General features: G+C 48.9%; 2 protein-coding genes across 6 annotated transcripts; both read left to right on the forward strand.

The window, feature by feature from the left end:
- The first annotated feature begins 6,506 nt into the window (after window positions 1–6,506).
- Window positions 6,507–13,366, forward strand: LOC149920289 (E3 ubiquitin-protein ligase PHF7-like). Of its 3 annotated transcripts, none has more exons than XM_090133955.1 (9): window positions 6,507–8,487; window positions 8,800–8,891; window positions 8,987–9,088; window positions 9,336–9,460; window positions 9,604–9,766; window positions 9,858–9,964; window positions 10,193–10,306; window positions 10,447–10,565; window positions 10,731–13,366. In XM_090133955.1, exons 1-9 carry the CDS (start codon window positions 8,445–8,447, stop codon window positions 11,606–11,608), a joined length of 1,743 nt encoding a protein of 580 aa, XP_089990081.1. In that variant the 5' UTR covers window positions 6,507–8,444; the 3' UTR covers window positions 11,609–13,366. The 3 variants fall into 3 exon arrangements, with proteins under 3 accessions (XP_089990081.1, XP_089990080.1, XP_089990079.1); XM_090133954.1 differs by having other exon boundaries at window positions 6,507–8,245; window positions 8,365–8,487; window positions 10,447–13,366; XM_090133953.1 differs by having other exon boundaries at window positions 10,447–13,366.
- Window positions 13,367–14,842: 1,476 nt separating this feature from the next.
- LOC149920290 (E3 ubiquitin-protein ligase PHF7-like) lies at window positions 14,843–23,847 on the forward strand. Of its 3 annotated transcripts, none has more exons than XM_090133957.1 (9): window positions 14,843–19,346; window positions 19,466–19,588; window positions 19,901–19,992; window positions 20,088–20,189; window positions 20,437–20,561; window positions 20,705–20,867; window positions 20,959–21,065; window positions 21,294–21,407; window positions 21,548–23,847. In XM_090133957.1, the coding sequence occupies exons 2-9, from the start codon at window positions 19,546–19,548 to the stop codon at window positions 22,707–22,709; spliced, it is 1,908 nt and encodes a 635-aa protein (XP_089990083.1). In that variant the 5' UTR covers window positions 14,843–19,346; window positions 19,466–19,545; the 3' UTR covers window positions 22,710–23,847. The 3 variants fall into 3 exon arrangements, with proteins under 3 accessions (XP_089990083.1, XP_089990082.1, XP_089990084.1); XM_090133958.1 differs by having other exon boundaries at window positions 14,844–19,588; window positions 21,548–21,666; window positions 21,832–23,847; XM_090133956.1 differs by having other exon boundaries at window positions 14,843–19,588.
- Window positions 23,848–25,610: the final 1,763 nt, after the last annotated feature.

The raw sequence follows: 25,610 nt of genomic DNA on the forward strand, positions 1-25,610 counted from the left end.
CCTTTGCAGATATTTTAAATTAACCCTGATAGGCATCTGTGCCCCACAGAGCTGCCACACTCCCTCAGTGGGATGGGGAAGAGAATTATAGAATCATAGAATAAAAGTTGAAAGGGATCTTAAAGACCACCTAATCCCAACACCCTGCCATGGGCTGGTTGCTATGCACCAGCTCAAGTTGCTCAGGGCCCCATCCAACCTGTCCCTGAGTACCTCCAGGGATGGGGCACCCACAGCTTCTCTGGGCAGCCTGTTCCAGTGTGTCATTGCCCTCTGAGTAAAGAATTTCTGCCTATCAACAAACCTAATTTCTCCTCTTTTAGTTTAAAGCCATTCCCCCCTGTCCTAAGACTATGTAAAAAACTGGTGAGGGGTCTGGAGCACAGGCCTTATGAGGAGCGGCTGAGGGAGCTGGGATTGTTTAGTCTGGAGAAGAGGAGGCTCAGGGGAGACCTCATCGCACTCTACAACTTCCTGAAGGGAGGTTGTGGTGAAGAGGGGTTTGGCCTCTTCTCACAGGCAACAAACAGGACCCAGGGAAATGGCCACAAGTTGTACCAGAAGAGGTTTAGATTAGACATGAGGAAAAACTTTTTCTCTCAGAGAGTGGTCAGGCACTGGAATGGCCTGCCAAGGGAGGTAGTGGAGTCGCCGTCCCTGGCAGTGTTCAAGAGGCGTCTGGATGAGGAGCTGCGAGATATGGGTTAGTAGCTTGTGGTAGCAGTGGTAGTGTGAAGACGGTTAGACTAGATGATCTTATAGGTCATTTCCAACCTTGTGATTCTATGATTCTATGATTCTATGATTCTGTTTCTAAGCTCCCTCAAATACTGAAAGAAAGCAATGAGGTCTCCCTAAAGCCTTCTCTGAGCTAAACAAGCCCAACTCTGTCAACCTTTCTTCATAAGAAAGGTGCTCCAGCCTACTGTTCATCCCCATGGTCCTCCTCTGGACCCAAGGAGGTGAATGAGACAGAGAGTTCGATAAATAAGGCAAAAACTTTTCAGCATTAAGTGAAACATTTGTGTGTTATCAACTGTTTTGGTCGCAAACCTAAAACGTAGGACCATACAAGCTACTTCGAATAAAATTAACTATCTCTATTAAAACTGGTACAATTAATTAATTTTGCTCCAGGTTTGACTAGTGTCTTAGCTGTAAGAGTTGGATCTGCAGTATAATCTGTAAAGAGGATTAAGTCCAAACTGCAAATACTGCTTACATTTTAATTCTTTTAAATCATTCAGATAAGATTTTTCAGTATAGTTCTCTTCGGCAAAAGTTGGTCAATGCTTTAGTCCTTTGTCAGGTTAGAAACCATACACAACAGTATGCCTGTGAATTTCTCTTCTTGCACTTACTGTAGTATCTATTAGTCATGATCACACTTCAACAGAGTTGGAGACTCTGACGTCTTCAACAATTAATTAGATAATAATTAATAGCACATAATTATTTTATTTCCTTTTGTGGAGTCTGACAACTGAGAGAATCTGAATAATATTTCTGTGAAAAGTGTTTGAACATTGAAATCTCAAAGATCATCATTCCATGCGTGTGGTGTATTGGTATTGATGTAGCCCATTTAGAATTATCTACTTAGGAAAGCAGAGTGCCAGAAATGAGGGGGAAATCTGAATTGCAACAATGAGAGAAGACCGTGTTCCACGTGATAGGTGGTTACTGTCTTCAAAAGTTCATTCAGTTTCCTCTCTCAGAATAAAACAGTGAAAACAAATAATTGCTTTAGTTAGACATGAAGAATTTAAAAGGACATTTGATTGATCCCAGAGGGTTTTGTTTAGTATTTAGTGCATCCTCAGCAAGTTTGCTGATGACACCAAGCTGAGTGGTGCGGATGACACAGTAGAAGGGATGCCATTCAGAGGGACCTCGACAGGCTGGAAAGATGGGCCCGGGTGAACCTGATGAGGTTCAACACAGCAAAGTGCAGAGTTTTGCACTTGGGCCGGAGGAATCCCAGGCAACCATACAGACTGGAAGGAGCGGTCCTTGAGAGCAGCCCTGTGGAGAAGGACCTGGGGTCTTGATGGACGAAAAACTTAACATGAGCCAGCAGTGTGCCCTTGCAACTCAGAAACAAATGGTATTCTGGGCTCCATCAGAAGAGGGGTGGCCAGCAGGGACAGGGCGGTGATTGTCCCCCTCTACTCTGCTCTTGTGAAGCCCCATCTGGAGTACTGTGTCCAGGTCTGGAGCCCCCAGTACAAAAAAGACAGGGAGCAGTTGGAGAGGGTCCAGAGGAGGGCCACAAAAATGATCAGGGGACTGGAGCACCTCCCCTATGAGGACAGGCTGAAGGAGCTGGGCTTGTTCAACCTGGAGAAAAGAAGGCTGCGGGGTGACCTCATTGCAGCCTTTCAGTACCTAAAGGGAGCCTACAAAGAGGAGGGGAATCAACTCTTTGAAAGGGTGAGTGACAGCAGGACAAGGGGAAATGGTTTTAAGCTGAGGGAAGGGAGATATAGGTTGGATGTCAGGAGGAAATTCTTTACGGAGAGAGTGGTGAGGTACTGGAACAGGCTGCCCAGGGAGGTTGTGGATGCCCTGTCCCTGGAGGTGTTCAAGGCCAGATTGGATGGGGCCCTGGGCAGCCTGGTCAAGTATTAAATGGGGAGGTTGGTGGCCCTGTGCGTGTGGCAGGGGGTTGGAGATTCATGATCCTTGAAGTCCCTTCCAACCCTGGCCATTCTGTAATTCTGTGATTCTGTGATTTACAGCTCATGGTTCCCAACTCATTCATTAGATTTTCATTAACTTTTATTTAGGACTGGTAATAAGCCATTACCGACCAAACAGACTTGTTTCAGCTAAATAAAAATGAATGTGTGTGGTGCAGGAAATAGAGTGTTCCAAATGAAAAGGAGCTTAGTTAAACTACATTTAGTAACTACTGCAGGAATGAAACTCCAGACTATGAAAAACTGTTTTTAAAGGATGATTAATCTCTGATGTTATGAAATGACATTTCTTTTGTTTTCTTTTTTCCAAGAGTGTCTCCAATTTGTAAATCTGAATTTGGTGAACTCAAACGATTTGACCCAGTTCTTGATGCTACAGAAATACAAACAAACGACAACACAGTTTCCATGGCCTGAATACTACTGACGTGGCAGTACAGCGCATTAGACATCTGGAAATAACAAAACACTACAACCAAAGGCATTTTACTTTCCACTTGGAAAGGCCTTACATGGACAGTAACAAATCCTCTAAACTACTTAGATTACTTGTTTCCCTCTCTCTTACTTTAAAAAAAAAAACAAAAAACAAAAAAACAAAAAAAAACCTGTGAATTCTGGTATTGATTTAAAACTTTATAATCAGTTGTGTTTCATTTATTTTACTGGTTACAGTTCTGTTACAGAACCTATTTATGGAACTTAACATTTATATATACTCTAGTTTTGCTTTGCTACAAAATATGTAGCAAAGGAAAAAAAAAAAAATAGTAGTGTGTTTATGTACAATACTCCAAGCTGTAAGTCAGAAAGTCAGATGCAGAGCTCAACTATTTAGCTGGTTGCAAGCAAAAAAAAAAAAAAAAAAAAAAGTTTTCCAAGTTATTTAAGGATCTTTAATGTAATACACAATTAATATGCAATAATTTACACAACTATCTCAAGAACTCTTGCTATAATCTCTTATGTTGGATGTTCTGCAAATGTTGGCAGCATGATCCTTGACACTGCTGCTTGTTTTGAGTGTCCAAGATCACTATTCTTTTAATGGAAGCTGTAAGTGCCTATTAAATATAGTTAATCACTAAATGCTCAATTCTGTAACCTCAGCTTCATATGGGAGCTCTCTTCAGTGGCTGGGTGGTGTAGAGCTGGCTAGTTTTTCTACTTAAGTGAAATTGTATGAATGAAGCTCACAGCTAGCCTAATACAGATGGGCTCTCATTCTTCTCAGCCAAAGCTGTTGGGTGATCCAGTAAAACAGAGACAGTTCTGACTCATCTCAATCTTCTTAGAAAAGAGTGATCCTGGTTTGTACAAGTCATCCGGAAATACCAGTCCCAGCAGGTTCTGTCAGCCTTAATCTTCAGTAGAAATCTTTAATAGGTTCTAGTAGCTGTGGTGAGATGATGTCGTTAGGTGTATCTAGGTAGAACTAGACTCCACTCAGTCTTTATAAACACAAGAGAGAAAGCTTACACCCCTTAGCAAAACTGTGTGTATGCATGCATGGCATTCCACAAGTTTTGATGCTTCAATGTGTGTTTTCTATGAAGCTTCACTATAGCCCTTATGTTCTCTCATCTGTTCTAGCTGTTGTAGCTGCATTTTGTCATGGTGCATATAAAGAGTTTAGAGAAAACAATTTTACTATGTGAGGTAATAAGATGAGGCACAGTTTATAGAATTTAAGAATCATAGATGACTTCTGAAGCTTACCTAGTCCACCTCCCTGCTAACAGCGTATCTAATTGGATCAGGTTGTTCATAGGTGTGTCCTGAACACCTCCAAATAGAAAACAAGCTCTCTGGGCAATATTTTCCAATATTTGACCATTCTCATGGTGAATTTTTTTCCTAACATTTGATTTTAATTTTCCATATTTCAACTTGTGTTTGTTGCCAATTTTTGCATCCAAACTGACTCTGACTTTTTGTGTATGTCTGAACAGAGTTAAGTGATCCTTAACTCTTCTACTGCTTCACTCCCATAGACTCTGCTCATAGACCTGGGAGACCAGGGAAGCCAAAGGACAAGAGTCAGTGAAAACTGAGGCAAAAAAGATGTCAGTGTATTTGTAAATCCTTTTCCTGTTCACTTTCACATCAGGCAATTTCAATGTGTTCTCTCCAATAGCCCGATAATGCTTCCAGCTTCTGGGTCCTCGTATTTGAACTCAGTAAGGAGCTCCATGTTTCCCCACACTGTCCTTCTGCCATGCTTGCTCAACTACCTGTACTTAGGAATGGATAAGCACGTGTGTAATTTGGGGTAGTTATATGGGCTCTAAAGCTCTTTGAAGATCACTTTCTTACTGCATTTTCTTTTTTCTTTTTATTTTATAATGGAAATTACAACACAGCTAGAAACCATTACTACATTTCACCAACAAGACCTCTACTTTTCTAGGAATTCATTGCCCCCCTTGCTGGAGAAAAATCTGTGCATAGTATAAACTAAGACTTTCATTAAAAAACCTGCAAGCTCACTCCAGTGCAATTATTTGTTGCAAAAGAGGTGAGGTCATCCTGGTTGCAGAACAAACAGCATACAATAACATCATTTTCCTATGTAAAGTCAATTTTCTGCAATAAAATACAGACGTAGGGAAATACATATGGACTCCTCCTGTCATAACAGTGAACTGAATGTGTTTGCTGTGAATTAAACAGGAAAATAGGACTATACTATTCAAATTTTAAAATAAATCCTTCCAATTTCTTCATATAATTGTATTTCTTCCCTATTTCCAGATATGAAAGATGACTAAAAGCTAATGGGACAATGGCAAAAAAATAAACGTATAGCATAACAAAATTAGATTATAGTTTTTCCAAATTAAACTCTTCAAATAAGTACTAACATTGCACTGTGGTGATTTTATTTATCCTTAATGACTGTTAGATTAGGAATTAAGAAAAGGTTCAGCTGCTTAGTCCTAAGCAATGACAACAGCACTTTATTTGTTTGCTAGTGTTTCAAATTTCCCTTAAAATAAGTTGAGAGAGATTACAGAACTAAAAAAGTCCTGCTGTATTAGAATATCTCCACAGCTGTAGTTTCAACAACCGCTCACGGTGATTTCCTCCAATATTCAACCACCACAGTAAAAAAAAGGTTTTCCATATGCTAGAGATTCATTTGTTCAAGTCCTCTGGAGAGAGTTCCCATGTAGTAGTCCCTTCATTGATTTCACAGTAAAAAAGGAGAAATATTAGGTGCCTTCTCTTGTTCACCATTCTTTTTGTGAGTATAAATCTAGATTTTATTAAAAAACATGATAAAAGCGTAGGAAGTTGGCACAGTGGTTTTCAATGTCTAAAACACTTTATCAGGAAGAAGGGGTTTAGTCTCAAGTAAAGAGTTCAAAACAAATCACTCTCAGGAGCAGTGACTATAAGCTCGATGGTAGCCTTTTTTGAAAATGGGCACTCAAGAGTTGTGACTGTAGGAGTCAGGGGATGAGGAAACTTTGTAGAAGGACACTGACTCTCAGGAGGAATGGGAGGCTTGCTGCTTGGATTATAAGTGAAGGTAGGATTGTAGATAGACCCTGGGCGGATAAGAGAGACAAATGTAAGAAAGAGACACTAGATTTCCTTCAGTACACCTTAATGCTTTGTTTCACATGTTCTTTTTCCGAGCTTCTGACACTTGGGTACCTGATGACAGTGTAATGCTGGGCTTTCCCATCAGGAATAAAGATTTTTCTTTTTTTCTTTTATCTTTTTTTTTTTTTTTTTTTTTTCCAGTTAGAAATCAGGCTAGTAGACAAGGATATTGTTCTTCTGGACTTATGGCTGAAGACTGCCTAGAATGTAGATGTCTAGACACTTGATGAGTAGTTCCTCTAATCATTGGTCAGTTAGGCAGAAGATACCACCATGATCAGCTATGTCGTGACAAAAATGCTTGAGCTCTTAACCTCTTAAAGGATGATCGGAAACACCATTTTCTGAGTTAACAGCTAGATCCGTAGCTGGATTTTGGGAAAAACAGTTCTAAACTACAATGGGTGATTTAACTCCCAGTGGTATGCAGAATTGGGTTTTATAAAACCATATCTGAAACCAAAGGCTCAGAGAGTAAACTCAAATTATGCATTTCTGCTCTTTAAGGAAAACTTCTAATTGGCTTTTGATGGTAAGATGGGTTTTGTTCCAGTTTGCCCAGCTCTTGTCCAGTCGTGACTGAAGCTCGAGGAGCGAGCGATTCATGTACGCAGAATGTTCTAGTATGTAACATTCCCGTGCTGGTAGCTGAAATGTCATGTGATGAAGCTGACACATGGGTGAGAGGGATACGTACAGAATTGCCATAGATGAAAAATATTAAAGAGGAAAAATGTGAAGATGTTGTTGGGAGAAAAAAAAAGATGCCAGTGTTAGAAGATGCCAGCATCTTCCCTGCTTCCCAGCTTATAGGTGCTTTTGAGAGTTGAAGAGATTCCAGTGCATAAAGGAGAAAGTGCAGACTTATGCTACTTCAACAGACATTTAGTAAATAACTGTTCTGAGACTTTGCACCTCTCTAATGGTCCTGACTGCTTCAGCTCCACTGATGTAAATGAGTGTGACGTGATGAAAAAGGAAAGAATGCGTGCTGGCTGTGAGCATTTTGCTAGTCTGAATTGAGACACGGGAATGGTGAGAAAAGTAGCCCCGATACCGTAGAATACTTTGACGTGATTTTTGAGAGATTAAACTAATTTTCTGATGGTGCTGTAGATTTTGATATTTAAAAATGCAACATGGCCCCAGAAAATTGCATTTTGAAAGTTAGGCTGTATTTCAGTGAGCTTGCTAAATGCTGCAAAATGGACTACGGGCATAAAAATTCAAATGTTCCATAACATCCGATAGGCAGGATTATTTTCACTTGCTGAAAGCATTCCAAACTTGCAGATACAGAGAATGTCTCCGGCATTCTTTTTCAGTTGTACGGAAATTGAAGAGAAGAATCCAGTAAAACAAAAAGTTGAAGCTGTGTTGCGTGAATGGAAATTGAACAAATACAATTTTTGGTGACTGGGCTGGATGGTTTGTAGCTCTGTGCTTGAAAGAACAATTGAGGGGAAAGTTGCTACAGTTGCCCAGAGCAGGCCTAGCCCTTTACTGGCCTGTGAGTGTTGGCCTCAGCTTCACGGAGAAGCTGGAAACAGGCTTGGGGTGGAGGAGCAGTGGTGCCCGAGTGAGGCTCCAGGGCTGCAATTCTGGCCAGGGACAGCTCTGTTCCTGCCTCTGGCTCCAGGGCTGCAATTCTGGCCAGGGACAGCTCTGTTCCTGCCTCTGGCAAGGGGAGTGCTGCCAGCAGGTCGAAGGAGGCAAACCGTCCTCCCCGCGCCCTGGCCAGCAGCACGCACCTCTCTGCACTGCCTGCAACAGCTGCCATCTTGCTTGGGCGGAGGGCCCACGCCCTCACCCCTCTGTGAGGTAGTGACTGCCTCACAAAGGGTGTCACGGAGCAGCCATTGTGACCTATGGGGCCAGGCCCGGGTTAGGCCAGGCCGGGCTCAGACCGTGGCTCAGTGCGACCTGGTGAGGTGAGGAGAGGAGAGGGCAGGGAGCGAGGGGCTGCCTGAGGCTGCTCAGTGAGGAGGGGTCCCCACTCAGGCCTGGGGGCCTGAGCTGCTAACTCCCTCTCGTCCTGCTTCTCCCGCAGAGTCGGCAGAGGAGAGAGTGGAAGAGAAAGCCCAGCGCTGACTGGGCAGGGACTCCAAGCGCTCACTGTCGACGCGTGCCATGTCCAAAAGGAAGCAGAAGACCTCCCACCCGGAGGTTGAAGGTGAGAGCCAAGTATCTCTGCCTGCAGCTCTCTGCCGGGCAGAGAGGTCCTGCGGGCTCTGCCTGTGTGTGAGAGGGGAGGCAGGGGCAGGCAGGGGCTCCCCAGGCACCGCTGGGCATGGCCCCTCTGCTCCTCAGCCAGGTTGGCCTGTGCGTGCCTGCTGTGACTGTGGGGCCTACAATGGCCCTTTCCCCCTCGCATCTTCCAGCCCTGCCCCTCATCCTGCGTGGCAGAGCCGGGACACGCCCCTGGCAGCAGTCCTCAGGGACGCCTGGCACTCACTGCTGCTTCTATTTGCTCTCTCCTCTTCAGTATGCATGCTGTGCCGCCGAGCAGATGTTCACCCGGACACCTGCGGGCCCACGCTTGGCGAGAGCGGGCTTTGCGTCCACAAGTTTTGCTTGGTGAGTTCCCTCAGGGCTCCTTCCACCTTCCAGCCAGGGATGCTCCCTCTTTTCCATCCCGTCCTCATGACATCCCGCTCTTTTCTCTTCTACAGTTTTTTGCCGACGGCCTTTACGAGCACACTGCCGGACAGAGGGCGGTTCTGAAGATCCCCCTTGATGCCATCCGAGGCGCAATCGAGGAGGCAGAGCAGAAGGTGAGGATCTGGAGGAACGGGGATGTTTGTGCCAGCACCAGCTAAGCCTGGACCCTAAGGAAGCACTGGCAGTCTTTCCGGGCAGCAGCAGGACAAAGTTCTGCTCTAGCAGATTAAACTTGTCTGCCGGGCGCGTCTGCAGAGCATGACCCAGCAGTGCCTGCATTCTGTGCCCTGCCTAGAGGCATGGCGTTGGCCTCAGAGGCCCCGAGCCTGCTGCTAATGGGGGCTGCTCTTCTCTTTCCAGCACTGCTTCGTTTGTGGAGAGAAGGGGGCCTCCATCTACTGTGCAGAGACAGGCTGTGAACGCAGCTTTCATCTGCCCTGTGCAGCGGATGGGGAATGTGTCACGCACTTCTTTGGGCAGCACAGGTAAGGGCTGTCAGCAGCAGCCAAACAAGGGAGGAACCTGCAGGGCTGCTTCCCAGTGCCGAAGCACGCAACCAACTCCTTCGTGTTCCTCTGCTGGCATCTCAGCACTTCTCAGCTCACGCATCCTGTCCGTCTTCCCCCAGGTCCTTCTGCTGTGAGCACCGCCCTCAGCAGGCAGTGGAGGCAGCTCCAGAGCAAGACACAAACTGCGTCATCTGCCTGGAGCCCGTGGGGGACAAGAAGTCCTACCACACCATGGTGTGCCCAGTGTGCACACAGGCCTGGTTTCACCGGGGCTGCATCCAGGTAGGAGCCCTCCCCTTGCTCTGCAGTCACAGCAGGTGCTCAGCTGCACCAGGCCCCGCTCACACTCTGGCTGCTTGTGTTACCGCTGCAGGGACAGGCCATGAGCGCTGGCATTCTGCGCTTCCAATGTCCCGTCTGCAGAGACAGGATGCAGTTCCGGAAAGAAATGCATCTCCTCGGGATCCAAATCCCAGCCAGGTTGGTGCCTTCTGCCCAGCTCTCCAGATACTGAGGCGCAAGTGCTGTGCCTGCCCAGGGATTGCCCCGAGCAGGCCCAGCTGACCCTCTGCTGTCCCTTGAGCTCCATTGGCCGCAGCTTCATGGAGAAGCTGGGAATGGGCTTGCGCGGGAAGAGCAGGGATGCCCCAGATCTGCCCTATGCCTGGGGCACTGAGGGCTCACTGCTTTCTCTCCCTTCTCCGGCAGAAGACCAACATGGGAGGACAGGGAGACCTATGAAACTCTGCACGAGACACACCAGCGCTGTGATGTCAGCGAGTGCCTTCACGCAGAAGGCAGGGAGCAAGCAGAGGAAGACGGGTGAGTTACCTCAGCAGCCCTGCGTGGGATCTCAGCCTCCGCACAGGCTGGGGAGCAAGGACTGAGCTCAAGAGCCGTGCCCGCCGCTCCCTTGCTTGACTCATTTTGTGCACACAGCTAAGCCTCTTTTTGTTCCCCAGACCCTGGGAGCTGCTCCTGTGCACCTCGTGTGCTGCGCAAGGCACCCACCGGCGCTGCTCCGTCTTGAGCGACAGCATCAGCACCTGGGAGTGTGACATCTGTGCTGGCGTGGGCACAGGTAAGGGGCAAAGAGCCGTGGACTGCTGCCCTGGGGCCAAGCAAGGCCTGGCAGCGGCTCCTCAGTGCGGCTTTGCCAGAGTTTCTCTGCCCTGGGAGGGCTGGGATCCTCTCCCTCCATGGGGCTGCCGGGTCATCCTGTTGACCTTCCTGCCTCTCCTTACAGCCTCCAGTGCCGAGTCGCAGCTTGCTGGTCCCAGCACTGCCAGCCAGGAGGCGGAGGGGCCATCTCATAGCTCCCCAGCACCTGACGACCACAGATCTGCCTCCACCAGCCAGGCAGCATCGGAGTCGTCTCAGAGTTCCCAGATGCCTAAGCGCGGCAGCCTGTCCAGCCAGCCCAGGACAGGAGAGAGGAAAAGCCAGAGGCGCAAATCCAATCAAGAACACCAGGGGAGCAGCCAAACACCAGCTCCAGGGGCTGAGAGCAGCACCCACGGATCCAGCAGCCAGCAGGAAGTGGGGCCCTCCAGCAATTCCCCAGCGGCTGAGCGCAGAAGGCAATCCAGGCAGCAGGGCACAGGCCGGACAAGAAGCCGCTCTCCGCTAAAGGGTCGTGCCTCAAATTCCCCGAGCCAGCTCAGAAGACCTGGTGGCAGCAGACGCTCTGCAGCCTCACGTGCTGGGAGGAGCATGCACACCTCTGCCAGGCAGAGGGCAACCAACAATTCCGCGGAGGCTGCAAACAGAAGATGCCACGGACAGCAGGGGCCAGGCCAGAGACAAAGCCAGTCCTCCCTCTCAAATCCCTCAAGCCAGCCCCGAGGACGCCGTGGCAGCAGAATCAGTCCGGCCCAAGGTGCTGGGAGCAGCACCCAGAGCTCTGCCGGACAGGCGGCATCGAGGTCCCCCAGGGATTCCCTGCCTCCTGAAGACAGAAGACGTTCCAGTCTTCTTCAGCGGGGGCAGGCCCAAGATCGAAGCCGTTCCCCCCGCGATCGTCGGGCTTCCAATTCCCAAAGACAATCGGGAGGAAGCCCCAGCCGCCGTTCCAGGCAGCGGCGGCCTTCTCAGGCACGCCGCCACTCCCGGGACCAGCCCTGAAGACACTGCAGGAGCTGCCATGTGCCAGAGCCACGAGCCGGCTCCTGTCCCCAGCAGCCAACCCAAAAGAGTTGTCACGGAGTTATCTCTAGATCTGTCCGTGACAGGGGGGCAGCAGGCCTGGGAAAAAAGACAAAACAAAAAGAAAGAGAGAGGGAAGAAAAAGAAGAGTTAACAGCTGACCAGCTGGTCCGGCACGGCCCCGTGACTACAAAGCAGCGGCAACGATCTGACGAGGAACGTTCATTCACCACCTACAATTTCAGAATTGTAGGTAGTGATAATGCAAGATAATACAACACAACACAATACAATTGGAATTGAGACCAACAAATCAAACAAAATGGGAGAGAGAATGTCCAAAACCGGGGCCTTACTCTGTGGACTGCAGAGGAACCACGAGCTTCTCCGCTGTGAAACCAAGAGGCCGCGAGAGGAAGAGCGGCCGGTGCCCTGCCGGGAGCTGCACCTTTCTTCCTCTGAGCCCAAAGTCCTCTGGGGAGTGCCGCTCCTCCCTTCAAAAAAGCAGTCCACAGAACCAGAACATTAACTCTCTAACTCCCACTGCTTTACAAGATGTTCTGATGTGGAATACCAACAACAAAAATTTCAAAATCACAACAAAAATTAAAACCAAAAATTCAACCCAAAAAAAGCTGTAGAGTGTCTTCTCTCTAAACCGGGAACCGAATACTCCACGTACACTGTGAGAGCACTGAGGATGAAGAAGGACAAAGGGTATATCCTCTGCGTAAGGAGCAGGGTGCAGCACTTCCGGGAGGACTGGTCAGAGAAGATCCAACCACAGGCTTACAGTCAACACAGGCTCTTGCCATATGTATGTAGCTTCAGTATCATAGCAGGCTTATTTTGCACAACTCTGGCTACACTACACCCAGCCTGTTCTAGCTCATACACCTTGGCAGCCTCCACACACAGCTCTTTGATGGTGTTCGCACCCAGCACGACTGCAATGACTGCAAGGGGTCCTCTGCTGAGCTACAGCACAGTTCAGCTGCATCTCAGCACTTGGCTGAGCACGCATCAATAGGTGCAAGACGTAAAAACAGGTAAATCAGACACCTCTGAAGCAAGAGGACAGAGAAACTGCACTCACTCACTTCATTGCAGTATCTGCCTACCTTCTGTCACCAGCTGCTCTTTAACTACAGGCCCTCTGGAACCTCTCCTGATGTCAGATGCCAAGATCTGATGTCAGCAGTGCCAACAGGAACCTGCAGTATTCCAGCTGCCCACTGCCCACCTCTTCTTACTTCCAACCCTAGCAATATGTGCTAGATGCATACACACACAAATGCTGTCATTACAGCTCTGCTCTTAGCAAAACTAATGAAAATTAGCTTGAATTACATCAGCGGAGGCTGAGCTCAGTTTCTTATCAGAGAAAAATGGAAGGAGCTAACACAAAGGAGATGCAATGAACTTGCTCATGGCCCTACTTCTGGCAGTAATACTCAAGTACTGCCCACACAATGCCACTTACAGTCCTGGCCCCGAGACTAAAGAGGCAAGGGAATGAATAAGAGTCCAATACGATTACAATAATAAACATATCATAGCTCCATGAGATTTAAAGCAATTCGGGGAAATGCTAAGATCATTACATCCTAGAGTCACAGAATGGCTTAGGTTGGAAGGGACATTAAAGACCATCTAGTTCCAGTTCCCCTGCCTTGGGCAAGCTTGCTGTCCACCAGATCAGGCTGCCCGTGGTCCAATCCAACCTGCCCTTGAATCACAGAATCACAGAATCACAGTATTATAGACTCATAGACTCACAGACTCATAGACTCATATACTCATAGAATCATTCAATGGCCTGGGTTGAATAAGACCACAATGATCATCGAGTTTCAACCCCCCTGCTATGTGCAGGGTCGCCAACCAGCAGACCGGGCTGCCCAGAGCCACATCCAGCCTGGCCTTGAATGCCTCCAGGGATGGGGCATCCACAACCTCCTTGGGCAACCTGTTCCAGTGCTTCACCACCCTCTGGGTGAAAAACTTCCTCCTAATATCCAACCTAAACCTCCCCTGTCTCAGTTTAAAACCACTCTCCCTTGTCCGATCACTATCCACCCCTGTAAACAGCCGTTCCCCCTCCTGTTTATATGCTCCCTGCTATGGGAAGTATGGGAAGGCCACAATGAAGTCTCCCCGCGGCCTTCTCTTCTCCGAGCTAAACTAGCTCAGTTCCCTCAACTTTTCTTTGCAGGAGAGGTGCTCCAGCCCTCTGATCATCTTAGTGGCCCTCTTCTGGACCCATTCCAGGAGCTCTGTGTCTTTCTTGTACGGGGGCCCCAGGCCTGGACGCAGTACTCCAGATGGGGCCTCCCAAGAGCTGAGCAGAGGGGGACAATCACCTCCCTCTCCCTGCTGGCCACCCCTTTTTTAATGCAGCCCGGAACACAGCTGGCCTTCCGGGCTACAAGGAAGACCACACTGCTGGCTCATGTCCACCTTCTTGTACATCAGGACCACCAAGTCCTTTTCTGCAGGGCTGCTCTCCAGGAGATCTTCCCCCAGTCCGTATAAACACCTGGCATTGCCCCGACCCAAGTGCAACACCTTGAAGTTGCCCTTGTTGAACCTCCTTGGGTTTTCATGGGCCCACTTCTCCAGCCTGTCCAGGTCCCTCTGGGTGGCTTCCCTTCCCTCCGAAGTGTCAGCTGCACCACTCAGTTTGGTGTCGTCTCCAAATTTGCTGAGGGTGCACTCAGTGCCATTGAGTTTATTTATTATGGGCCATTTATTTTAGGAAATGCACTAAAGACCGAAATAATATAACAACAGCATTTTTATTGAAGAGACTATTGGCTATCCAGCCCCATTGTGCAGAGGCAGAAGTAATGCCAAGCAGTGATACATACAGCTGTTGCAGTAAAATGAAAGCCTAAAACAAGGTAAGAAAAACAAGAGAAAGAAAAAGGAAGTGGAAGGCTTGTGTGACGCTCAGGATTATACTCACACTGCAAATCACAGCTTATGCTCTGACCTCTCAATTTAAATTACTGCAACCGTTTTTCTAAATGACAACTACAAACGTCATGCTAGGCGCAAAAGTGAAATTTCCTCTAGAAAACGTGTGTATGTCCATATTGAATCCAACAGAAGCTCTGTCGAGGCAAAAATCTTCATTCTATTCCCTGGTCCTCTTCTGCTGTTGGAAGAACAGCTTATTCACACACAATGCACTCTAATACTCTCCTGATTCGTTTATCATCTAAATTTAGACGTGCACAACAAAGTTGCTCACATCTCAGATAGTCACTTTGGGAATCCCATCTCATGACAAGTGCGGCTGGTGAAGCTTGCCCGACCTACGCTGAGAATCACTATCAAAATTAGATGGATCATGCTCGAAAAATATTTACTTCTCCTTTGATTATAGAGAGAATCGAGCAAAATTAGCTCAAACATAAGGGCCTTTGTAATACAGAGACCGATTAAGGCGTCTGAGATTAATCCCATTCAAAAGGCCTGCTGTCAAACCTGGATTTGGGTTTTTAAAACTAAGAGGTATGGACTGCAGGGCACAGATCCACGCTCTGCCCCACACCTGATGAAGCTGTCTCTCCAAGGAGTAGAAATCTTCCGATGCCGTTCAGCTAAGTGGAAATGGCAGTGGTAAAGCAGTGACAAGAAACAGCAAAACAGTGGCCAGAGGCAGCAAGAGCAGCACCAAAAGGTGGCAGGCAAAGCAAGAAGTTTCAGAACAAGATACTGAGCTGAACAGGAGCCGAGCAGTGAGCATCAGGGAATAAGGGTTGTGGCTTCAGCCACATCGGTAAATCTCAGTGGGAGGAGTTTGAGGACTTTTAACAGCATTTCTTCAAAAACTCGAATCCCTCCCTCCTTTAGCTCTATCAGCTGCTTTTGCAAGATAATACTATAACTTTGCTTTCCTTATCCTAGATAAAGGAGCACCTTTATCTTCCTTAAGGCCTTTGTCTAAAACGTCACCTCTGTGTGAATGCTGCTCTCTGTGAAGCACTCCAGCAGTTTAATGTCTGAGACGGAGCACGGGCTGAAGCTGTTTTAAGTTTCTAATGGCAATCAGTAGAAATTGAACCTAGACCTTTCTTACTCTTCAAGCACATCTGACAAAAGGTTGAGGTCAGACTGAGATCCACTGTTGCTTCCAGCAAAGAAACTGTACAAATCAACGGCTTCTTTCTGTACAGCATCTTTCATTAAGAAAGGAAAAAAAAGAAAAAAGGAAGAAAAAAAAGCAGAAGTGCCTTCAAAAGCAAGAGAGCATAATACAATGATTGCTCTTAATGAAGCCCAACAAAATCATAATCAGGAGCAACACAAAACAAGGACAAAGCTAAGAAAAGCATTCCAAGAATCAAAACAAATTAAGAACAGGAAGAAACAAGTAACCCCGGTAGTTTAGCAAACTACCAAAAACATGCAAAAAAATGCACCGAGACAGCTGGGGCACCAAACTTTCACATTCATTTACTTAGCAAAATGATACCACAGCCTCCAGAATTTTTTTCTCAGATAGTATTTGGAATTCCAGTTGCCTCGAGGTAAAATAGATTTGGTAAAATAAATTCAGAGAGGATAGAACACAATCTCAACAAAAATGCAACACTGCCAACCCCCAGTGACACTCTACAGGTGGTTCTCACTTAAGCTTGATGTACATTAAACAGCATATAGATGAGAAGCGTTAGAACGAAATGTGGCGTCAAAGACATTCTCAAGACTAAGGTCTCCTCTCATATTTGGAGATGGAAATTTCGGTCTCACAAGAAACAAAATGCCATAGAACAAACTTCCTTCCAATAACAGAGGCTTTTCTAATTCTTTTTCCCACTGTTCTGCTTTCCACGCTTAGTCCTCTATTTCTGCTAGCTTTAGAGAATAATAGTTTGTGTTGGAATCCCAGACTCTTTTTCATAGATAGTTTTGGGCCAAAAAGGTAACTCTTCTTCTTCCAGATGTTCTCATTCCACAGTCATCCCTTCTGCTGTCAAATTAGTTTAATCTGCAATGGGCTCAATGAGGTTACTTTTCCCTCAAGGAGGAAAAAATAGCAACAATCAAGCAAAAAAGCTAAGGAGACATTTTCCAGTTTTCATGCTTCTGAACTTGGTCAAAATTGGATCTCTGAAGATTCCACTGTGCAGGGGAGCATCAGTGGTCGTACCATCAAAGGACGGTCTATGGTTTCTCTTTGATATCAATTCTGCTGATCCCAGCTGTAAACATTTCGGAGTTAATGATTCAGAATGAGGCCCTTGGTCTTGTTTGTCATTCAGAATGAAATTTCCATATGCTAGAGATTCATTTGTTCAAGTCCTCTGGAGAGAGTTCCCATGTAGTAGTCCCTTCATTGATTTCACAGTAAAAAAGGAGAAATATTAGGTGCCTTCTCTTGTTCACCATTCTTTTTGTGAGTATAAATCTAGATTTTATTAAAAAACATGATAAAAGCGTAGGAAGTTGGCACAGTGGTTTTCAATGTCTAAAACACTTTATCAGGAAGAAGGGGTTTAGTCTCAAGTAAAGAGTTCAAAACAAATCACTCTCAGGAGCAGTGACTATAAGCTCGATGGTAGCCTTTTTTGAAAATGGGCACTCAAGAGTTGTGACTGTAGGAGTCAGGGGATGAGGAAACTTTGTAGAAGGACACTGACTCTCAGGAGGAATGGGAGGCTTGCTGCTTGGATTATAAGTGAAGGTAGGATTGTAGATAGACCCTGGGCGGATAAGAGAGACAAATGTAAGAAAGAGACACTAGATTTCCTTCAGTACACCTTAATGCTTTGTTTCACATGTTCTTTTTCCGAGCTTCTGACACTTGGGTACCTGATGACAGTGTAATGCTGGGCTTTCCCATCAGGAATAAAGATTTTTCTTTTTTTCTTTTATCTTTTTTTTTTTTCTTTTTTTTTTTTTTTTTTTTTTCCAGTTAGAAATCAGGCTAGTAGACAAGGATATTGTTCTTCTGGACTTACGGCTGAAGACTGCCTAGAATGTAGATGTCTAGACACTTGATGAGTAGTTCCTCTAATCATTGGTCAGTTAGGCAGAAGATACCACCATGATCAGCTATGTCGTGACAAAAATGCTTGAGCTCTTAACCTCTTAAAGGATGATCGGAAACACCATTTTCTGAGTTAACAGCTAGATCCGTAGCTGGATTTTGGGAAAAACAGTTCTAAACTACAATGGGTGATTTAACTCCCAGTGGTATGCAGAATTGGGTTTTATAAAACCATATCTGAAACCAAAGGCTCAGAGAGTAAACTCAAATTATGCATTTCTGCTCTTTAAGGAAAACTTCTAATTGGCTTTTGATGGTAAGATGGGTTTTGTTCCAGTTTGCCCAGCTCTTGTCCAGTCGTGACTGAAGCTCGAGGAGCGAGCGATTCATGTACGCAGAATGTTCTAGTATGTAACATTCCCGTGCTGGTAGCTGAAATGTCATGTGATGAAGCTGACACATGGGTGAGAGGGATACGTACAGAATTGCCATAGATGAAAAATATTAAAGAGGAAAAATGTGAAGATGTTGTTGGGAGAAAAAAAAAGATGCCAGTGTTAGAAGATGCCAGCATCTTCCCTGCTTCCCAGCTTATAGGTGCTTTTGAGAGTTGAAGAGATTCCAGTGCATAAAGGAGAAAGTGCAGACTTATGCTACTTCAACAGACATTTAGTAAATAACTGTTCTGAGACTTTGCACCTCTCTAATGGTCCTGACTGCTTCAGCTCCACTGATGTAAATGAGTGTGACGTGATGAAAAAGGAAAGAATGCGTGCTGGCTGTGAGCATTTTGCTAGTCTGAATTGAGACACGGGAATGGTGAGAAAAGTAGCCCCGATACCGTAGAATACTTTGACGTGATTTTTGAGAGATTAAACTAATTTTCTGATGGTGCTGTAGATTTTGATATTTAAAAATGCAACATGGCCCCAGAAAATTGCATTTTGAAAGTTAGGCTGTATTTCAGTGAGCTTGCTAAATGCTGCAAAATGGACTACGGGCATAAAAATTCAAATGTTCCATAACATCCGATAGGCAGGATTATTTTCACTTGCTGAAAGCATTCCAAACTTGCAGATACAGAGAATGTCTCCGGCATTCTTTTTCAGTTGTACGGAAATTGAAGAGAAGAATCCAGTAAAACAAAAAGTTGAAGCTGTGTTGCGTGAATGGAAATTGAACAGAATACAATTTTTGGTGACTGGGCTGGATGGTTTGTAGCTCTGTGCTTGAAAGAACAATTGAGGGGAAAGTTGCTACAGTTGCCCAGAGCAGGCCTAGCCCTTTACTGGCCTGTGAGTGTTGGCCTCAGCTTCACGGAGAAGCTGGAAACAGGCTTGGGGTGGAGGAGCAGTGGTGCCCGAGTGAGGCTCCAGGGCTGCAATTCTGGCCAGGGACAGCTCTGTTCCTGCCTCTGGCTCCAGGGCTGCAATTCTGGCCAGGGACAGCTCTGTTCCTGCCTCTGGCAAGGGGAGTGCTGCCAGCAGGTCGAAGGAGGCAAACCGTCCTCCCCGCGCCCTGGCCAGCAGCACGCACCTCTCTGCACTGCCTGCAACAGCTGCCATCTTGCTTGGGCGGAGGGCCCACGCCCTCACCCCTCTGTGAGGTAGTGACTGCCTCACAAAGGGTGTCACGGAGCAGCCATTGTGACCTATGGGGCCAGGCCCGGGTTAGGCCAGGCCGGGCTCAGACCGTGGCTCAGTGCGACCTGGTGAGGTGAGGAGAGGAGAGGGCAGGGAGCGAGGGGCTGCCTGAGGCTGCTCAGTGAGGAGGGGTCCCCACTCAGGCCTGGGGGCCTGAGCTGCTAACTCCCTCTCGTCCTGCTTCTCCCGCAGAGTCGGCAGAGGAGAGAGTGGAAGAGAAAGCCCAGCGCTGACTGGGCAGGGACTCCAAGCGCTCACTGTCGACGCGTGCCATGTCCAAAAGGAAGCAGAAGACCTCCCACCCGGAGGTTGAAGGTGAGAGCCAAGTATCTCTGCCTGCAGCTCTCTGCCGGGCAGAGAGGTCCTGCGGGCTCTGCCTGTGTGTGAGAGGGGAGGCAGGGGCAGGCAGGGGCTCCCCAGGCACCGCTGGGCATGGCCCCTCTGCTCCTCAGCCAGGTTGGCCTGTGCGTGCCTGCTGTGACTGTGGGGCCTACAATGGCCCTTTCCCCCTCGCATCTTCCAGCCCTGCCCCTCATCCTGCGTGGCAGAGCCGGGACACGCCCCTGGCAGCAGTCCTCAGGGACGCCTGGCACTCACTGCTGCTTCTATTTGCTCTCTCCTCTTCAGTATGCATGCTGTGCCGCCGAGCAGATGTTCACCCGGACACCTGCGGGCCCACGCTTGGCGAGAGCGGGCTTTGCGTCCACAAGTTTTGCTTGGTGAGTTCCCTCAGGGCTCCTTCCACCTTCCAGCCAGGGATGCTCCCTCTTTTCCATCCCGTCCTCATGACATCCCGCTCTTTTCTCTTCTACAGTTTTTTGCCGACGGCCTTTACGAGCACACTGCCGGACAGAGGGCGGTTCTGAAGATCCCCCTTGATGCCATCCGAGGCGCAATCGAGGAGGCAGAGCAGAAGGTGAGGATCTGGAGGAACGGGGATGTTTGTGCCAGCACCAGCTAAGCCTGGACCCTAAGGAAGCACTGGCAGTCTTTCCGGGCAGCAGCAGGACAAAGTTCTGCTCTAGCAGATTAAACTTGTCTGCCGGGCGCGTCTGCAGAGCATGACCCAGCAGTGCCTGCATTCTGTGCCCTGCCTAGAGGCATGGCGTTGGCCTCAGAGGCCCCGAGCCTGCTGCTAATGGGGGCTGCTCTTCTCTTTCCAGCACTGCTTCGTTTGTGGAGAGAAGGGGGCCTCCATCTACTGTGCAGAGACAGGCTGTGAACGCAGCTTTCATCTGCCCTGTGCAGCGGATGGGGAATGTGTCACGCACTTCTTTGGGCAGCACAGGTAAGGGCTGTCAGCAGCAGCCAAACAAGGGAGGAACCTGCAGGGCTGCTTCCCAGTGCCGAAGCACGCAACCAACTCCTTCGTGTTCCTCTGCTGGCATCTCAGCACTTCTCAGCTCACGCATCCTGTCCGTCTTCCCCCAGGTCCTTCTGCTGTGAGCACCGCCCTCAGCAGGCAGTGGAGGCAGCTCCAGAGCAAGACACAAACTGCGTCATCTGCCTGGAGCCCGTGGGGGACAAGAAGTCCTACCACACCATGGTGTGCCCAGTGTGCACACAGGCCTGGTTTCACCGGGGCTGCATCCAGGTAGGAGCCCTCCCCTTGCTCTGCAGTCACAGCAGGTGCTCAGCTGCACCAGGCCCCGCTCACACTCTGGCTGCTTGTGTTACCGCTGCAGGGACAGGCCATGAGCGCTGGCATTCTGCGCTTCCAATGTCCCGTCTGCAGAGACAGGATGCAGTTCCGGAAAGAAATGCATCTCCTCGGGATCCAAATCCCAGCCAGGTTGGTGCCTTCTGCCCAGCTCTCCAGATACTGAGGCGCAAGTGCTGTGCCTGCCCAGGGATTGCCCCGAGCAGGCCCAGCTGACCCTCTGCTGTCCCTTGAGCTCCATTGGCCGCAGCTTCATGGAGAAGCTGGGAATGGGCTTGCGCGGGAAGAGCAGGGAAGCCCCAGATCTGCTCTATGCCTGGGGCACTGAGGGCTCACTGCTTTCTCTCCCTTCTCCGGCAGAAGACCAACATGGGAGGACAGGGAGACCTATGAAACTCTGCACGAGACACACCAGCGCTGTGATGTCAGCGAGTGCCTTCACGCAGAAGGCAGGGAGCAAGCAGAGGAAGACGGGTGAGTTACCTCAGCAGCCCTGCGTGGGATCTCAGCCTCCGCACAGGCTGGGGAGCAAGGACTGAGCTCAAGAGCCGTGCCCGCCGCTCCCTTGCTTGACTCATTTTGTGCACACAGCTAAGCCTCTTTTTGTTCCCCAGACCCTGGGAGCTGCTCCTGTGCACCTCGTGTGCTGCGCAAGGCACCCACCGGCGCTGCTCCGTCTTGAGCGACAGCATCAGCACCTGGGAGTGTGACATCTGTGCTGGCGTGGGCACAGGTAAGGGGCAAAGAGCCGTGGACTGCTGCCCTGGGGCCAAGCAAGGCCTGGCAGCGGCTCCTCAGTGCGGCTTTGCCAGAGTTTCTCTGCCCTGGGAGGGCTGGGATCCTCTCCCTCCATGGGGCTGCCGGGTCATCCTGTTGACCTTCCTGCCTCTCCTTACAGCCTCCAGTGCCGAGTCGCAGCTTGCTGGTCCCAGCACTGCCAGCCAGGAGGCGGAGGGGCCATCTCATAGCTCCCCAGCACCTGACGACCACAGATCTGCCTCCACCAGCCAGGCAGCATCGGAGTCGTCTCAGAGTTCCCAGATGCCTAAGCGCGGCAGCCTGTCCAGCCAGCCCAGGACAGGAGAGAGGAAAAGCCAGAGGCGCAAATCCAATCAAGAACACCAGGGGAGCAGCCAAACACCAGCTCCAGGGGCTGAGAGCAGCACCCACGGATCCAGCAGCCAGCAGGAAGTGGGGCCCTCCAGCAATTCCCCAGCGGCTGAGCGCAGAAGGCAATCCAGGCAGCAGGGCACAGGCCGGACAAGAAGCCGCTCTCCGCTAAAGGGTCGTGCCTCAAATTCCCCGAGCCAGCTCAGAAGACCTGGTGGCAGCAGACGCTCTGCAGCCTCACGTGCTGGGAGGAGCATGCACACCTCTGCCAGGCAGAGGGCAACCAACAATTCCGCGGAGGCTGCAAACAGAAGATGCCACGGACAGCAGGGGCCAGGCCAGAGACAAAGCCAGTCCTCCCTCTCAAATCCCTCAAGCCAGCCCCGAGGACGCCGTGGCAGCAGAATCAGTCCGGCCCAAGGTGCTGGGAGCAGCACCCAGAGCTCTGCCGGACAGGCGGCATCGAGGTCCCCCAGGGATTCCCTGCCTCCTGAAGACAGAAGACGTTCCAGTCTTCTTCAGCGGGGGCAGGCCCAAGATCGAAGCCGTTCCCCCCGCGATCGTCGGGCTTCCAATTCCCAAAGACAATCGGGAGGAAGCCCCAGCCGCCGTTCCAGGCAGCGGCGGCCTTCTCAGGCACGCCGCCACTCCCGGGACCAGCCCTGAAGACACTGCAGGAGCTGCCATGTGCCAGAGCCACGAGCCGGCTCCTGTCCCCAGCAGCCAACCCAAAAGAGTTGTCACGGAGTTATCTCTAGATCTGTCCGTGACAGGGGGGCAGCAGGCCTGGGAAAAAAGACAAAACAAAAAGAAAGAGAGAGGGAAGAAAAAGAAGAGTTAACAGCTGACCAGCTGGTCCGGCACGGCCCCGTGACTACAAAGCAGCGGCAACGATCTGACGAGGAACGTTCATTCACCACCTACAATTTCAGAATTGTAGGTAGTGATAATGCAAGATAATACAACACAACACAATACAATTGGAATTGAGACCAACAAATCAAACAAAATGGGAGAGAGAATGTCCAAAACCGGGGCCTTACTCTGTGGACTGCAGAGGAACCACGAGCTTCTCCGCTGTGAAACCAAGAGGCCGCGAGAGGAAGAGCGGCCGGTGCCCTGCCGGGAGCTGCACCTTTCTTCCTCTGAGCCCAAAGTCCTCTGGGGAGTGCCGCTCCTCCCTTCAAAAAAGCAGTCCACAGAACCAGAACATTAACTCTCTAACTCCCACTGCTTTACAAGATGTTCTGATGTGGAATACCAACAACAAAAATTTCAAAATCACAACAAAAATTAAAACCAAAAATTCAACCCAAAAAAAGCTGTAGAGTGTCTTCTCTCTAAACCGGGAACCGAATACTCCACGTACACTGTGAGAGCACTGAGGATGAAGAAGGACAAAGGGTATATCCTCTGCGTAAGGAGCAGGGTGCAGCACTTCCGGGAGGACTGGTCAGAGAAGATCCAACCACAGGCTTACAGTCAACACAGGCTCTTGCCATATGTATGTAGCTTCAGTATCATAGCAGGCTTATTTTGCACAACTCTGGCTACACTACACCCAGCCTGTTCTAGCTCATACACCTTGGCAGCCTCCACACACAGCTCTTTGATGGTGTTCGCACCCAGCACGACTGCAATGACTGCAAGGGGTCCTCTGCTGAGCTACAGCACAGTTCAGCTGCATCTCAGCACTTGGCTGAGCACGCATCAATAGGTGCAAGACGTAAAAACAGGTAAATCAGACACCTCTGAAGCAAGAGGACAGAGAAACTGCACTCACTCACTTCATTGCAGTATCTGCCTACCTTCTGTCACCAGCTGTTCTTTAACTACAGGCCCTCTGGAACCTCTCCTGATGTCAGATGCCAAGATCTGATGTCAGCAGTGCCAACAGGAACCTGCAGTATTCCAGCTGCCCACTGCCCACCTCTTCTTACTTCCAACCCTAGCAATATGTGCTAGATGCATACACACACAAATGCTGTCATTACAGCTCTGCTCTTAGCAAAACTAATGAAAATTAGCTTGAATTACATCAGCGGAGGCTGAGCTCAGTTTCTTATCAGAGAAAAATGGAAGGAGCTAACACAAAGGAGATGCAATGAACTTGCTCATGGCCCTACTTCTGGCAGTAATACTCAAGTACTGCCCACACAATGCCACTTACAGTCCTGGCCCCGAGACTAAAGAGGCAAGGGAATGAATAAGAGTCCAATACGATTACAATAATAAACATATCATAGCTCCATGAGATTTAAAGCAATTCGGGGAAATGCTAAGATCATTACATCCTAGAGTCACAGAATGGCTTAGGTTGGAAGGGACATTAAAGACCATCTAGTTCCAGTTCCCCTGCCTTGGGCAAGCTTGCTGTCCACCAGATCAGGCTGCCCGTGGTCCAATCCAACCTGCCCTTGAATAATAGAATCACAGAATCACAGAATCACAGAATCACAGTATTACAGACTCATAGACTCACAGACTCATAGACTCATAGACTCATAGAATCATTCAATGGCCTGGGTTGAATAGGACCACAATGATCATCGAGTTTCAACCCCTCTGCTATGTGCAGGGTCGCCAACCAGCAGACCGGGCTGCCCAGAGCCACATCCAGCCTGGCCTTGAATGCCTCCAGGGATGGGGCATCCACAACCTCCTTGGGCAACCTGTTCCAGTGCTTCACCACCCTCTGGGTGAAAAACTTCCTCCTAATATCCAACCTAAACCTCCCCTGTCTCAGTTTAAAACCACTCTCCCTTGTCCGATCACTATCCACCCCTGTAAACAGCCGTTCCCCCTCCTGTTTATATGCTCCCTGCTATGGGAAGTATGGGAAGGCCACAATGAAGTCTCCCCGCGGCCTTCTCTTCTCCGAGCTAAACTAGCTCAGTTCCCTCAACTTTTCTTTGCAGGAGAGGTGCTCCAGCCCTCTGATCATCTTAGTGGCCCTCTTCTGGACCCATTCCAGGAGCTCTGTGTCTTTCTTGTACGGGGGCCCCAGGCCTGGACGCAGTACTCCAGATGGGGCCTCCCAAGAGCTGAGCAGAGGGGGACAATCACCTCCCTCTCCCTGCTGGCCACCCCTTTTTTAATGCAGCCCGGAACACAGCTGGCCTTCTGGGCTACAAGGAAGACCACACTGCTGGCTCATGTCCACCTTCTCGTACATCAGGACCACCAAGTCCTTTTCTGCAGGGCTGCTCTCCAGGAGATCTTCCCCCAGTCCGTATAAACACCTGGCATTGCCCCGACCCAAGCGCAACACCTTGAAGTTGCCCTTGTTGAACCTCCTTGGGTTTTCATGGGCCCACTTCTCCAGCCTGTCCAGGTCCCTCTGGGTGGCTTCCCTTCCCTCCGAAGTGTCAGCTGCACCACTCAGTTTGGTGTCGTCTCCAAATTTGCTGAGGGTGCACTCAGTGCCATTGAGTTTATTTATTATGGGCCATTTATTTTAGGAAATGCACTAAAGACCGAAATAATATAACAACAGCATTTTTATTGAAGAGACTATTGGCTATCCAGCCCCATTGTGCAGAGGCAGAAGTAATGCCAAGCAGTGAT

Source organism: Phasianus colchicus, chromosome 1 (genome assembly GCF_987193195.1).
Source record: "Phasianus colchicus chromosome 1, bPhaCol1.hap1.1, whole genome shotgun sequence".
NCBI classification, from domain to species: domain Eukaryota; kingdom Metazoa; phylum Chordata; class Aves; order Galliformes; family Phasianidae; genus Phasianus; species Phasianus colchicus.

Coding starts and splice junctions, on each gene's coding strand:
- LOC149920290 (XM_090133956.1), top strand. CDS start 19,546: ATGTCCAAAAGGAAGCAGAAGACCTCCCACCCGGAGGTTGAAG. Junction 19,589..19,900: donor CTCCCACCCGGAGGTTGAAG/GTGAGAGCCAAG, acceptor TCTCCTCTTCAG/TATGCATGCTGTGCCGCCGA. Junction 19,993..20,087: donor GCGTCCACAAGTTTTGCTTG/GTGAGTTCCCTC, acceptor TCTCTTCTACAG/TTTTTTGCCGACGGCCTTTA.
- LOC149920289 (XM_090133953.1), top strand. CDS start 8,445: ATGTCCAAAAGGAAGCAGAAGACCTCCCACCCGGAGGTTGAAG. Junction 9,089..9,335: donor TCGAGGAGGCAGAGCAGAAG/GTGAGGATCTGG, acceptor TTCTCTTTCCAG/CACTGCTTCGTTTGTGGAGA. Junction 9,461..9,603: donor CACTTCTTTGGGCAGCACAG/GTAAGGGCTGTC, acceptor GTCTTCCCCCAG/GTCCTTCTGCTGTGAGCACC.